Source organism: Linepithema humile, chromosome 2, assembly GCF_040581485.1.
Source record: "Linepithema humile isolate Giens D197 chromosome 2, Lhum_UNIL_v1.0, whole genome shotgun sequence".
In the NCBI taxonomy this organism is placed as follows: domain Eukaryota; kingdom Metazoa; phylum Arthropoda; class Insecta; order Hymenoptera; family Formicidae; genus Linepithema; species Linepithema humile.
Genome location: NC_090129.1, coordinates 17,933,355 through 17,949,062, shown reverse-complemented (window position 1 = coordinate 17,949,062; position 15,708 = coordinate 17,933,355). Strand labels below are relative to the sequence as shown.

The following is a 15,708-nucleotide window of genomic DNA, read 5'->3' as shown; positions in this document are numbered from 1 at the left end:
AATGTTGGAAACCACTCTAAAAAGGATGCATCAGCAATATTATCTGACGTGGAAATCTAATAGAATATTTCCATAATAAATTTAAAAATTAAAAAAGACTACTTTTATTACATTTTTTAAATATTAATAATAAAGGGAGAAGAATCTAATCATTAATTGGATAGTGCCGTTCTCGACAATCGACGGCGCTAGTCCTACACGGGGAAAATTTTATATCAAAAATTATTATATGCAACTGTAGTCGCGGATCATAAAAAAATTATAAAAATTTTTGCTGTTTTTTACATAATAGCGATAGCATTTAAACTTACCTTTAATTTCTTTTATTATAGTAATCTTTTATATAAAATTTTTTCCGTGTAATTTTGTATTTATTTTTTAAAATCATTGAAGTTATTAGCAAATATTCATAATTTGTTAAAACCAAAGAGTGTCCAAAAAAAAAGAAAGAGTGTTCAAAAAGCGTCACCTTATTTTTCGTAACGTTTTCATATTCTTACTCATCAAGCTAGCCTTATTTTATAACATTGTATTCACTGAGGATTCTAAACAACTAGTGTCACTAGTTGCAAAAAATGAGGTGACGCTTTTTGGACACTTTTTAATAAACGTAATGTAATTAAGACACATTGAACACATTGATGCAGTCCATATGGTCTTAATTTTAATTAGCAACGGTATTAGAGTAGATGACTATAAAGAGATCAAATCATGAAAATACGGTTTTGCGCTCCAACCTCAAGATTGAAAAATCGGAAAATATAAACAATAGATATTATATAACCAACGGAATTGCGTTTGAGATTAATCTTAAATATGTATTAAGTAGTGTTAAATGTAAAACTTTTAAAAGACGTTGCGTTGTGACTTCTAGATCGTTTATCGAAAAACTGTTTGTTTACTTTCCACGCTGAAGATGGCTTATGCCCAAGGCCGAAACGTCTGTGGTTTTCTATATGATGTAAATAATAATTGCGGGTATTCTAGCTTTTAACTCTACCAGCTCATATAATAAAATTATGATTACTGTATTACTGTATCAGTTTCAAGGGTTATATTTATTAAATAAGTATATGACAAATTTAAATGATTATTGCCGTTTTACAGTTGTACTTTTGGTTTCATTTTTAATTAAACTTTAATTTTTATGTTCTATACGGTAAAATAGTAACAATATAATTTTAATAAAATAAATTAAATCTTTAATAATACTATTAATTTTAATATTTAGCCAATAGAACATTAACGTAATTCACATATTCAAAATTTATCATTGTCTATTTTTTATTTTATAACATATTTTATTATTGTAATGTTATTATTTAACTTTAATTTTTTTATTTATTTTATATTATTTCGGTTTTATTAAAACATTTTTTTAATGACTAATTAATTTTATTTAGCAAGGTACTCGAAAAATTTACAAGAAATTTATTGTCATTGGAAGAATATTAAATCAGATCACACAAATAAAACATGTAATTTTTCGAAATAAATTTTATAAATTTTTGTTATTACTTTACTTTAACATGTACTGTAACATCTTCTTTGCGTTATGGTAAAGTTTATCGAATTTTTTTACAATGCAATGTCTCGCGGATCTCTTCTAGAAAACAGAAAACCCTTCTTACCATTGGAAAATCTCTGTGCCAGAACGTGGCTCTGTTTTACTGTTACTCTGCAGAGACTGCACAATTACATTATCAGATAATCATTAACGTTACGAAACAATTTATTAAACCAGGTAGCATTTGAGTTAATTGGAAAATTCTATCCAGCATTTTTTATACAGGACAATGATTAAATATTTTGCAGAAATCGAATTTTAAAAAACATCAAATTTGGGTGTTACTTCAGAGCAAAATGTTACTAATAGAATATGAAAAAAAAACATATAATTTTTACATTGCGAAACATTTCATATATCGAAAACATTATAATAATTTATTACATAAACATAACATTGAAAATTTATACACGAAAAAAAATAATTTTTTGAAAATTAAATTGCAAGCAAATTAAAAGTTTACTTCCTTTTACTGCTAATTAAAGTTATATGTGGGTCAAAATTTTTTTATTTTTTATAGGCATACTAAAAGTTTTTGTATAGAATAATTAAATAAAGCGTTTTTCTTTCATGCATATGTATTTTAAGTATGACAATAATTATTACATGCCATGTGTTAACATTTACATTCAGTCTAATTATAATTATACTATTAATTATATTAAATTACTATGAATTGAAAAATGCGTTATGTCCATATTCAAAATTATGTACCACAAACAGAACATCATGCAAAAATTGATAGTATTAAGCAAGTAATTTACAAAAGTTTACATAAGCGTAATATTATAATAATAAAATGACGCAATTTTATAGATACTTGTAATACTTTAGAGAATTAATACATTATTTATACATTTGCTTACATTATGCTGTTAATGTGTTTAAGTTTTAGTTTTATGAAGTAGCATAATTGCAGTTTCTATCTTTAATCATAAATAATTATAAATTTTTAAACACAATTATTTAAAAGTCGTTTGAACCGTTTTAATTTCTTAAATTATATTTTGAATTATAATCATTAAAAAGATGTGTCGTTATAATATTTTGTTTTTGCTGATTTTTGATAGCTACAAACATTTGAGAAATCTAGTGTGATTATTGAATTGAACTGATAGACGTTAGTTTCTGATTAGGTTATTAAACAAATGAATAAAAAATTATTAATAAAATAGCCAAATGATACAATAAGCATTTGTCTTGAATATTTTTTTAATTCTATAAGGAAATTGTCTTACATGTGTTACAGCATGCATTTCGTTATTGACAAATTTATTTTTTTATTATACTGAAAGCATTATCAATTCGAAAGGCTAAGTATAATAATTGCAAAATTTAAACTGACATACTTATATTTTAACAATAATTATTATTACATTAATATCATTTGTAGTTCGAAAATCTCTAATAATATAATAATAACTAAAAAGTCATAATAAATTTAAATTACCTAAAGTGCAATAAATTTTCAAACTTCATGTACGACCAAGATACACAGAGAATTGTAAGAAATGAAAATTAAACTGAATAACATCTTAACAAATTTTGTCTCGGAACCGAAGAGACGATTGTTAGTTTATAAAATTGTTGTACTTTATAAAATTATAAGCATAGTTTATAAATTTAAGACAAATTACATATAAGCAAAATATATGAAATTCACTAATTTGTGTCATATGTTTCTCTTTAGTCCTGATCGGTTCATAATATGCCACTTGTTCTGGAAGATATAAGTTTCGGATGTGATCGCAAAAATGTTCAGGCAAAACAGGAGCTCCACAAACGTCACATGCAGACAATTCTGGATTATAATATATATCCGGTTTATCTTTTAAGTCTTTCTTTGCTGCTTCTATGAAATATTTTATGTTTGTTTGAACGTAAATGTTCTATAAAAGATGTATAATAGAAGTAGACATAATCTAATCCGCACGACTTGCACTTTAATTGAGTGTTGTTTTCGGGAATTTTTTCATAATAATCCAACACATTTTCTTTAGTTATAAGTTTTGACATTGTGTCTGTTTCAACTGACTAGACGCAGATAACTGAATACGAGTCTTACATACAGGAGCCTTTATACCGAAAAGTGTCCGATAGAAGAAAATAAAGGAAGAAATATGATATAATTTTCTTTTAAAAGTAAATATTGATACGTCGGTCAAGTCTAACCAACAGTTAACGAAAAACGCGGTGACATCTCACGGCCACTTTGCAGTGGTATTCTGTATAAGACATGTTACAACTGATCTTTAAAACAAATAATGTTTAAAGAAATATTATATATTTAATTAATTGTATCTTAAATAATTACTATGCCAAGATTCTTGTATGCCGAATTTATTGTATTCTGATGAATGCAATTGATACAGTGAGAGAAAAGAAAAATAGCAGTAATCATGATTTATATTGCTTTTTGGCACCAAGATTATTTTCATAGGTGTTCTAACTATATGGTTGGTTATTTGTGGCAATATTATACGTATCAGGTTATTACATTACTGACATTATACTAACAATTTCTATTAAAATGAGTATCGCGATTATATTAAAATGCAGTTATAATCGAAATATCACATATCTTCCTTTCAGTGTATGTTGATTGCAGAAATATGAAAGTACACCTTTATATGTATCTATAAAATATTTTGTCCGAATGTTATGCAATATATTTATATAATCTTAACTTACAAAATTAGCAGACAAAAATGCATAATTGGCAGCTAATCACTGATCAATTTTCATAATTTACAATGTTATATTATCATTCCTTTGTATTACATTTGCGAATAATGTTTAAAAAATTTAAATGTAGAAAATTGTAATTCAATATCTTCTTAACAAAAGATTTTTGTATTACGTTTCAATAAATCCGTATTAAATTTTTAAGACTGAGTTTGCAAATTGCAGATTAAAATTAGACCAATCAAGTAATTTAAATTTTAATACATTTTGCTCTGAAAATTTGAATTGTAATATGTTATCTGCAATTTTCCATTTTTAATAAATGATCTGACTTGAAAAATGATTTGAACTGAATCTCGCATAAAATGATTGTAGGAAAATTGTGAAAAGATTTGCTTTTATTTATGTTGAACTTTGTCTAACATTTTTACGATTTTTCTTAATATTAATGTTATAAAATTTTTACGTATTTATTTTCGTATTATTTCTGAAGTAAGCAAAGTACGATTTCAAATATTAAAATCACTTATGAAACAAATCGCTTCGATATCGAACACAGCATAGAGCACCGAATTAAATCATTGCTGCACTTGGTACATTTCATGCAAATTCTTATTGCTTATAATTATTCAACAATTATTGCTTTATGGAATATTCGAGAAACAGTCTTGAAAGCAGTTTCGAGAAAGTCTATTTTCGCAAATATAAAACTTTGCAACTAAGTGGCTCGCGTTGTTATATTTATTTTTCTATCGCAATTAGCACTGGTGTACAGTGATTATCGCCGTGCATTCAGCGACGTGCTGATCGAACATTTCGCGCGTCGACTCAAAGGTCACTCGTTCCATGCATGTCGCGAAGTGTTCCTCGTCGGAGACGTAAGTTATCTTTGATAACCTTATCTTTACTACATTTCTTTTGCTAATCAATTGCCTGCACGCTGCGACTTGAAAGATTCTTACTCCATGCGTTGTGCAACTAGGCCATTGTATAATTGCCATAATTTGTTACGAATTCTGCTTAAACGTTCAATTGGCTTTAGTGACTTTATCGCGTCGTTTACACTTTACTGCTAAATTACGCGTAATTTATCGCGCATACTCCACAGTATAATAATGACAATTTTACACATAGTAATGTAAATGGAGTTTTTTTTGTATACAATAAATGTAACGTTTTATAACGTCCCACACAAAAATTTATTTTAATTTGTGCTTGAAGTGTATGCGGTGACTTATTGTTTATTTTGTCCATCATTTATTCAACTTGCGCCGCATCTAATCGGAAACATTTTGGTCTTTTAAGCCAAATGCTATGTCGGCAACATTACATTTTGCAAATACACAATGATCTTCAGCACGAATATAGCGACAATTTACTGTAAGATACTGTTGTGTAAATTTATAATAATTATTGTGGATAATATTGAGACCGACATTTATAGGTGTAAATTACTACATGTTTGTAAATTTACAATCCAAAAATAAAAGTTTAATTTTTTATGCTAACATTTTTAACATTAATTGTGTATATATATATATATTGTTGTTTCTTATAATAATATAACGTTTCCGACTAGTGCTCATGTATATATTTAAGTCGAAAAACTGGTGTAATTCCATACGATTCAGCTTATATTTTTTCGTAAACTTTTAACTAATTAATTATAATTTTATTACATAAATTGGTAGGGTTAAAAGTAAGAATTTAATCCTCACAATTATTTACATCAGTGCCTTGAATTATCTCAGCAGTTCAGCCGACTTTCGTGATTGACGCTTTTTTTCTTCTCCTTACCGAGCGCGCTTCAGCGCTAGGACTGACCTTGACGAAAAGATGCATTAACAATATTACCTGACGTGGAAATCTAATGGAATATTTCCATAATAAATTTAAAAATTAAAAAAAACTATTTTTATTACATTTTTTAAATATTAATAACAAAGGGAGACGAATCTAATCATTAATTGGATAGTGCCGTTCTCGACACTCGACGGCGCTGATTCTAACGGCTCATGTGCGCGTGGTAAAAATAAGAAAGGCATCAACTACGAGAATCGGCTGAAATGCTGAGATAATTCCAAGCACTGATTTACATTATATAGAAAAACCACAGACGTTCCGGCCTTGGGCTTAGGCCATTTTCAGTGTGGAAAATAAACAAACAATTTTTCGATAAACGATCTAGAAGTTACAACGCAGCGCCTTTTAAAAATTTTACATTTAACGTTATTTGATACATATATAAGATTGATCTCAAACGCAACTTCTTTGGTTATATAGTTTTCTATTGTTGTCTATATTTTCAGATTTTTTAATTTCGAGGTTGGAACGTGAAACCGTTTTTCTTAATTTGATTTCTTTATAGTTATGTACTCTGATGCCGTTGCTAATTAAAATTGAAACCATATTGACTGCACCAATGTTTTCAGTGTGTTTGAATTACATTATGTTTATAAAGAAGTGTTCAAAATGCATCGTCTCATTTTCCGTAACGTCTTTATATTCTTACTCACTCAACTTCATTTTATAACATTGTATTCACTGAGGATTCTGAACAACTACTGTCACTAGTTGCGGAAAATGAGGTGACGCTTTCTGAACACTTTTTAATCAACGTAATGTAATTAAGAAACATTAGAAACATTGGTGCGGTCAATATCGTCTTAATTTTAATTAGACATTAGAGTATTGACTATAAAGAAATCAAATTAAGAAAATACGATTTTGCGTTTCAATCTCGAAATCAAAAAATCGGAATATATAGACAACGATAAAAATTATATAATCAAAGGAATTGCGTTTGAAATCAATCTTAAATATGTATCAAATGGTGTTAAATGTAAAATTTTTAAAAGGCGTTACGTTGTGACTTTTAGATCGATTATCGAAAAATTGTTTGTTTACATTCCACACTGATGATGGCTTAAGCCCAAGGCCGAAACGTCTGTGGTTTTTCTATATGATGTAAATAATAATTGCGGGTATTAAATTCTAACTTTTAGTTTTGCCAGCTCATGTAATAAAATTATGATTAATATATTAAATTAAAAAGCTATATTTATTAAATAAATTTATGATAATTTTAAATAACTATTGCCATTGTAAATTGCATGCAAAATAAAATTTTGCTTTCTTTTACTGCTACTTACAGTTATATGTGGGTTAAATTTTTTTTACTTTCTGTAAACATACTAAATATTTTTCTATAAAATAATTAAATAAAGTGTTTTTCTTTTATGCATATGTATTTTAAGTATAACAATAATTGTTACATGTCATGTATTAACATTCTCACTCAGTCTAATTATAATAATACTATTAATTTAATTAAATTACTATGAATTGAAAATGCGTTATGTCCATATTCAAAATTATGTACCGCAAACTGAATCATGCAAGCATTGATAGTATTAAACAAGTAATCTAAAAAATTTTACATAAGCGTAATATTAAAATAATAAAATGACGCAATTTTATAGATACTTGTAATACTTTAGAGAATTAATGCATTATTCATACATTTGCTTACATTATGTTTTCAATGTCTTTAAGTTTTAGTTTTATGAAGTGTCATGATCGCAATTTATATCTTTAATCATAAATAATTATAACCTTTAAAATACAATTAATTTAAATATTGTTCGAATTGTTTTAATTTTTTCAATTATATTTTGAATTATAATAATTAAAAAGTTGTGTCGTTATAATTTTTTGTTTTTTCAGATTTTCGATAGCTACAAACATTTGAAAAATCTTGTATTATTATCAAATTTATTTGATAGACGTTAGCTTCTCATTGTGTTATTAAATAAATAAATTAAAAATCATTATGAAAATAGCCAAATGATACAATAAGCATTTGTTTTAAATATTTTTCAATTGTATAAAGAAATCGTCTTACATATGTTACAGCATACATTTCGTTAATGAGAAATTAATCTTTTTTATTTACTCAAAGTATTATTAATTTAAAAGGCTAAGTATAATAACTGCAAAATTTAAACTGACATACTCGTATTTTACCACAAATTATTATTACATTAATATTACATGTAGTTCAAAAACCTCTAATAATAAAAAAATCACTAGGGAGTCGTAATAAATTTACATTACCTAAAGTACAATAAATGTTCAGGCTACACGTACGACTAAGATACACATAGAATTGTAAGAAAGAAAAATTAAACTGAAATATTTTGCTGAATAACTTATTAACAGATTTTGTTTCTGAACCGGAGAGTCGATTGTTATTTTATAAAATTGGTTTATTTTATAAAATTACAAGCATAGTTTATAAATTTAAGACAAATTACATATAAGCAAAATATATCAAATATATTAAATATATCAAATATATTTTATAAATTTCAAAAATGAAACTTAATCTTTCTCATAAAGCGTCAATTTATAAACGTATTTATAATTTTGTAAAAATAGAACGAATTATTACATGTGAGAGATACATTAATTTCTGTGTTTATTATAAATTGTTTCAATTACCAAAGTCAAGATTGCCTTTCGTGGTGCCTGGTTGTCGTGCTACATGATTGCCGCTAGCATCATTCACCTTTGGATAAACCTATAAAATTTATAACTATTTACATGTGAAACAAGTTGTCTGGCTATTGTTTGCATTTGTTCTACTAAAACGCAACTCGTCAAAGTTAAAATTAGTTATATGCACATATATAATTGTATTAACAATAAAACTGTCACCTTTTTCTCTACTTTTTTCTTTCTGTGATTGGCTTTCTCCAGCTATCTTATACTCTTCTTTCCCACTTGGTGATTTGTTCAGATGTGTATTATTAATATGGTGTTGTAAATTCGTTAATTGAATATCAAGATCCGTTTTTTCAGAGCAAATTTGACATAGCACTTGAAAATCTCCACTGATGTCACAGTATTTCCAGGCCCAATCACTGTCGTTATGGTCATAATAACATGAATTATACATTTCTTCATGGTACGTGAATATATGCTGAAGTAACGAGTCTTCTAGAAACGGTTCAGTATGCAAATTTTCGCAGAGAAAACATTGTAATTTCTTTTCGTCATAATACTTGAAAAGTTTCCACGGAAATCTTTTGTTTTTTTTTTCGTATAAAGTAGCTTCGTTATGATGTTTTTCTAAATGTTGATGAAACTTTTTAGTGTCGACATAATATCCTTGAAAATTGTTGCAAAATTTGCATTTTGCTCTAAAATAATGAGGCCTGTGTAATGTGTAATTGTGCAATAGTTCTTCCTTATTTGTGACATTAGTTGCATCATCTATTGCGCCCGTTTGCATATTTTCCAATTCGTTCTTATGCTTGCTTAATAAATGGTGTAATAATGTTGATGCAATTTGAAGACGTATAAATGTATTACAATTCTTCAGTTTGCACTTCGCATCAAAAGAATCAATTTGTTTCATATGTTCCTCCTTAGTTCTGCTCGCTTCATAATATGCAACTTCTTCTACAGGATGTGATTGTATGTGATCGTCAAAATCTTCTTGCAAAACATGCTTTTCACAAATGTCACATTTTATGAATGTTGAGTTGTAATATATATCCTGTTTAGTTTTTTCTAAGTTTTTGTTTGCTTCATCGATAAAATAAATTTTATGTTTGCTTGAACGTAAGTGTGTTAAAAAAGTTGAATCGTTGATGTAGATAAAACTATCTCCGCACTTCCTGCACTTTGCTTGAAATTTCTCTTCGCTAATTCTTTTAAAATAATCCCACACATTGTCTTTAGTTATGTCCACTTTTGACATTGTGTCTATTTCAACTGACTAGACGCAGCTAACTGAATACGAGTCTTACATACAGGAGCCTTTATACCGCGAACTGTTCCACAGAAGAAAATAAAGGAAGAAACATGATATAGTTTTTCTTTTCAACGTAAATATTGATACGTCGGTCAAGCCAATTCAACAGATATCAAGTGACGCGGTGACATCTCACGGCTCTTTTGCATACCAGTGGCACTCTGTATAAAACATGTTACAACTAATCCTTTAAACAAATAATGTTTAAAGTAATATTAAACATTTAAATATTTGTATCTTAAGTAATTATTATACCAAAGAAATACTTGTGTGCCGAATTTATTGATATTGTGATAAATGCAACTGATACACTCAGAAAAAAGAAAAATAGCAGTCATCATTATTTATATTAAAAATTGAAAAAGAAATAGAGATCAAGAACTGATGCAGAATCCAATTGCTTTAAAATCTTCTGTATTATGTGATTAAAAAAAAAGAAATAATATCTATCAAAAAATTACCTTTTTTAAAAAAAGGTAAAAAAAAGGCGCCAAGTACAAGCTCTTATCACAACTAAAACAAAACAGTATTGTTTTACTTTTCAAAAAAATTGTCGTATATATTAAACCTTTCAAAAAAACCTGTCGTATAGGTATATTAAAATTTTCAAAAAAAGCTATTCTATATACTTCTTACAAAAAAATGTGGTATCAGGAAATGGCACCAAGTGGGACTAAAGAACTATGAAAAAACTTGAACACTATTTCTATAAAACTCTTGTACATAAAGCTCTCGTATATATAATTAATTATATTATACACTATATTTTATCATATTTTACATGTACTATACTATATATACTATATATATTATTAGATATACTATATATATTATAAAAAAATTTTTTAAATATTTAAAAAATAAAAATATTTATTAAAAAACGCAAAAAAACTTGGCGCTGCTACACCTCAAAGTAATGAAATTAACATGTAGTTTACTGTAGACTACGTTCTTGCGTGGTCTTGCCACGCAAGAACGTAGTCAAAAATTGATAGAGAGCAAACCTCTTTTCATTGATATAATAAACAGAATGAAATATTATAGCTTATTTATCTGTTTATTAATTTTAGTATTAATCTGTTTTCTAAACATAATTAATCATGCATTCTTTAGTTATTGATGTTATCTGGTGGAAAAAAACATACTTATTTTATCGATAATGATCGTAATCGCTGATTACTTAATCGAGAAATTTATCGTAACGATTCGTTGATATCGATAATAGTGAAAGATATAGTTGAAATTATATCAACGAGTCATTTAAATTATAGCTGTATTTGCTATAATTGCATTATGTTTATAATTGCATTATGTTTATAATTGCATTATGTTTATAATTGCATTATGTTTATAATTGTATTATATTTTAAAGGTAAAAGATTTTCCCTTCATTAAATCGTACGTTTGTAATATGCTATATCATTATCGTTCGTTACTGATATTACAATTAGAAGTTGTGTACGTCGTTAAGTAATGAAGTATCGTTAATTATTAGGTATAGCATTCTATTAAACAGCACATGTTTCAAGACTTTAGTGTATGATTTGTCTAAAATAAATAAAATTAATTATCAAGGTTCAATATTTCTGTTCTATGTATATACTAAATTAGTTCTAACAATATTTATCATTTCCAGTCAATTTCATTTTGTGTTTTACAAGATTTTTTGTTTAGTTTATGTTTATAATCTTTTTTCTATGGATAAATAAAATTCAATAATATACCTAAAATATGATATAAACATTTTTTTACACTTAATTCTCTGCCCACACTGTGATGTGGATAATTTTGTTGTCAATCATAGCGTTAACTACAGAAGACGACTTATGCTATATTTTTTAAAATATAAAATTGACTGAAAATTACAAATATTGTTGAAACTAATCTAGGATACTCAGAACAGAAATATTAAACTTTGAGCTATTCAATTTTATTTATTTTAGACAAATCATCCTCTAAAGTCTCGAATCATGTATGAATAACCTGCAAAATAAAAAATTTTCAAAGGTGTAGTAGATACTTACTAAGGCATTCACATTCACCAACATATCACTTATTTCATTTAATACGAATTTCTAACAAATTTGGTCACTCGCACTACACTGCTCTGGATTGATAAGCAGTCTTGAGTGTGCACCAAAGTAACAGAACAATGTAGTGCGAGTGACTAAATTTGTTAGACCGAATTCACTATTATTACTTTTTTATAACACTTTCTAATCTGAAAGGTTATGTAAAAATGTCAAATCTTAAGCGCACGCAGCGCGGCTTCTCAGCGCCATCAGCGCACCTAACGTCAGAAATCGGAAACTGGACATTTTAGCTGGACATTTTATCGTATTATTTTAGACATTTCGACTTTGGACTATTATAACTTTTTTTCTACAGCACCTACAGTAAAAACAAGCATACTTTTCTTATATAATTTGGGTATGCGCTATTGATTGAGCCTATTATCAACTCAATCGGCCCAGCCGTTATTGAGATCCGATAATCTCGGCTCGTCTCAACTTTCGGGCTCGCGTAAAGATACACGGTCGGTCTTGCGCTGCGCGTGAACTTGGCGCGAGACACTACCGTGTCTCTTGACTTGCGCTGCGCGTGAACTTGGCGCGAGACACTACCGTGTCTCTTGATATCATAAACGTTTCGGTTGATATTCAAACATTCTCAGTACATATTTTTTAAATTTATGTTACAAAATTGAAATGTTAGAATTAAAATAGTATCGCAATTAAAGGTGTGCATATTATTTGTATGAGAATTATAAATTAACGATGTTTGGCTATATATTGAAATATCTGAACTTATCTCAACATTATTTATATTGCTTTTTGGCAGCAAGAATATTTCTATACATGTTCTAACTATATGGTTGGTTATTTTTGGCAACATTATACGTATAAGATTATTACATTGCTAACATTATACTAACAATTTCTATAAAAATGAGTATTGCAATTATAATTATATTAGAATGCAGTTACTATCCAAATATTACACACTTTTGTTTCAGTGTATGTATGTTGATTGTAGAAATATGAAAGTACACCTTTATATGTATCTATAAAATATTTTGTCCGAATGTTATGCAATATATTTATATATTCTTAACTTACAAAATTAGCAGACAAAAGTGCTTAACCAGCAGCATAATCAATAATAAATTTTCATAATTTACAATGTTATATTATTATTCCCCTATATTACATTTGCAAGTAATGTTTAAAAAACTTAAATGTATAAAATTGTAATTCAATTATGTCTCAATAAAAGATTTTAGTATTAAATTTCAATAAATCCGTATCAGACTAGATTTTAAAGCCTGAATTTACGAATTGGAAATTAAAATTAGACCAATCAAACAATCATAATTTTAATAAATTTTGCTGTGAAAAATTGAATTATAATATGTTATTTGCAATTTTTCATCTTTCATAAATAATCTGACTTAAAAAATGTTTTAAACTTAATCTTGGATAATACGGCTGCAGAAAAAATTATGAAAAGATTTGCTTTTATTTGTGTTGAATTTTACCTAACATTTCCACGATTTTTGTAAATTCTAATATTAAAAAATTTATACATATTTATCTTTGTTTTAGTTCTGAAGTAAACAAAGTACGATTTCAAATATTAAAATCAGTGATGGAATAAATTACAACAAACACAGCATACAGCACTGCATTAAATCATTGTTGCACTTGATATATCTTGTGCAAATTCTTATTGCATATATTTATTCGACAAATATTGCTTCATCAGTGCTCGGAATTATCTTAGCATTTCAGCCGATTCTCGTAGTTGATGTCTCCTTTCCTCTTCTTACCGCGCGCACATGAAGTGCTACAAGGACAAAATTTTATATCCAAAATTACTATGTACGGTAGTAGATGCGGGTAGTAGATGAAATGAAATATTCGAGAAGAATATAAAACTTTGGAACTGAGTGGCTCGCGTTGTTATTTTTCTTTTTTTTTTGCAATTAGCACTGTTGTACAATGGTTATCGCCGTGGTCAGTGACGTGCTGATCGAACATTTCGCGCGTCGACTCGGGGATCACTTGTTTTGTGCATTTCGGAAATTGTTGCTCGTCGAGGCGTTGTTAGTTAGTTATCTTTGATTACTTTATCATTACTACATTTCCTTTCCTGATCGATTGTCTGCACGCCGCGACTCGAAAAATGCTTACTCCTTGCGTTGTGTGACTATCCCATTTTATAATTGCCATAATTTGTTACAAATTCTGCTTAAACGTTTAGTTGGCCTTTGGTGACTTTATCACTTGGCTTTCCTGCCAAATTACACGTAATTCATCGCGCATACTCTACAGTATGTTAATGACAATTTTACACATAGTAATGTAAATGGCGTTCTTTTTGTGTGCAGTAAATGTAATTTTATTGTATAACGTCCCACACAAAAATTTATTTTATTTTGTGCTTTGAGTGTATGCGTTGAATTATTGTTTATTTTGTCCACCATATATTCAACTTGCGCAGTATCTAGTCGGAAACATTTTGGTCTTTTAAACCGAATGCTATGTCGGCAACATTACATTTTGCAAATACACAATAATCTTCAGCACTAATTTAGCGACAATTTACACTGTAAAATACTGTTGTCTAAAATTGAAAATAATTATTGTGGATAATATTGAGACCAACATTTTAGCCAATTTTCGTGATTGACGTCTCCTTTCTTCTTCTTACCAAGTACACCTCAACGCTACGACCAGCTTCGCCGAACGTCAGAAGCGGCATTATCCAATTGATGATTAAATTCTTTTCCCTTTATTATTAAAATTTTTTAAATGTTTCCCAGATTACTGAAAAAACCACTCTAAAAAGGATGCATCAGCAAAATTATCTGACGTAAAAATCTAATGAAATATTTCCATAATAAATTTAAAAATTAAAACAGACTATTTTTAATACATTTATTAAATAATAATAACAAAGGGAGAAGAATCTAATCATTAATTGGATAGTTCCGTTCTCGACACTCGACGGCGCTAGTCCTACACGAGGAAAATTTTATATCAATAATTACTATGCACGACAGTAACCGCAAACCATGAAGTCGCGGACCGAAAATTTTTACAATGTTTCACATGTAAGAAACAGTAATAGTATATTGTGTATCAAGTGCGGGAAGTTGGCAATTGCCCACGAGTGGGTAGGGAGGGAATGGTCGCACGAGCCGAAGGCGAGTTGGCAATTGCCATCCCGCACGTGATACATATGCTATTTTGTAGTATAAGTGCGGGGTAAGTGTAATGATAAGACGTGGAAGTGAAGGGAGGGGAAGGGGGTCCAGGGGGCTAAGCCCCCTGGTGGGGGTCCAGGGGCGAAGCCCCCGGCGGGGGGTCTGCGGGGGGCGGAGCCCCCCGCAATATGATATTAACTTTATTAAATATAAAAAATATTTTATTTAGTCATTTTGTCTACAAGTCAATAAAAAAGAAACAGTATAAAATAAATTAAATTATTTTTTCTTTGGTTAAAGAAATAAAAAAATATGAAAAAATAAATAAAATAAAAATAAAATAAAATAAAATAAAATATTTATACATTACATAAAATATTTGAATTTGATACTTAAATAAAATAAATTTTTTCTGCAATAACTACA

General features: G+C 28.2%; 1 protein-coding gene across 1 annotated transcript; it reads right to left on the bottom strand.

The window, feature by feature from the left end:
* Nucleotides 1-8,252: 8,252 nt before the first annotated feature.
* On the bottom strand, nt 8,253-10,060 carry LOC105678998 (uncharacterized). The gene is made up of 2 exons (XM_012378765.2): nt 8,972-10,060; nt 8,253-8,834 (listed from the first exon to the last, which is right to left on the bottom strand). The coding sequence occupies exons 1-2, from the start codon at nt 10,017-10,019 to the stop codon at nt 8,815-8,817; spliced, it is 1,068 nt and encodes a 355-aa protein (XP_012234188.2). The 5' UTR covers nt 10,020-10,060; the 3' UTR covers nt 8,253-8,814.
* Nucleotides 10,061-15,708: the final 5,648 nt, after the last annotated feature.

Coding starts and splice junctions, on each gene's coding strand:
- LOC105678998 (XM_012378765.2), bottom strand. CDS start 10,019: ATGTCAAAAGTGGACATAACTAAAGACAATGTGTGGGATTATTTTAAA. Junction 8,835..8,971: donor AGAAAAAAGTAGAGAAAAAG/GTGACAGTTTTA, acceptor TAAATTTTATAG/GTTTATCCAAAGGTGAATGA.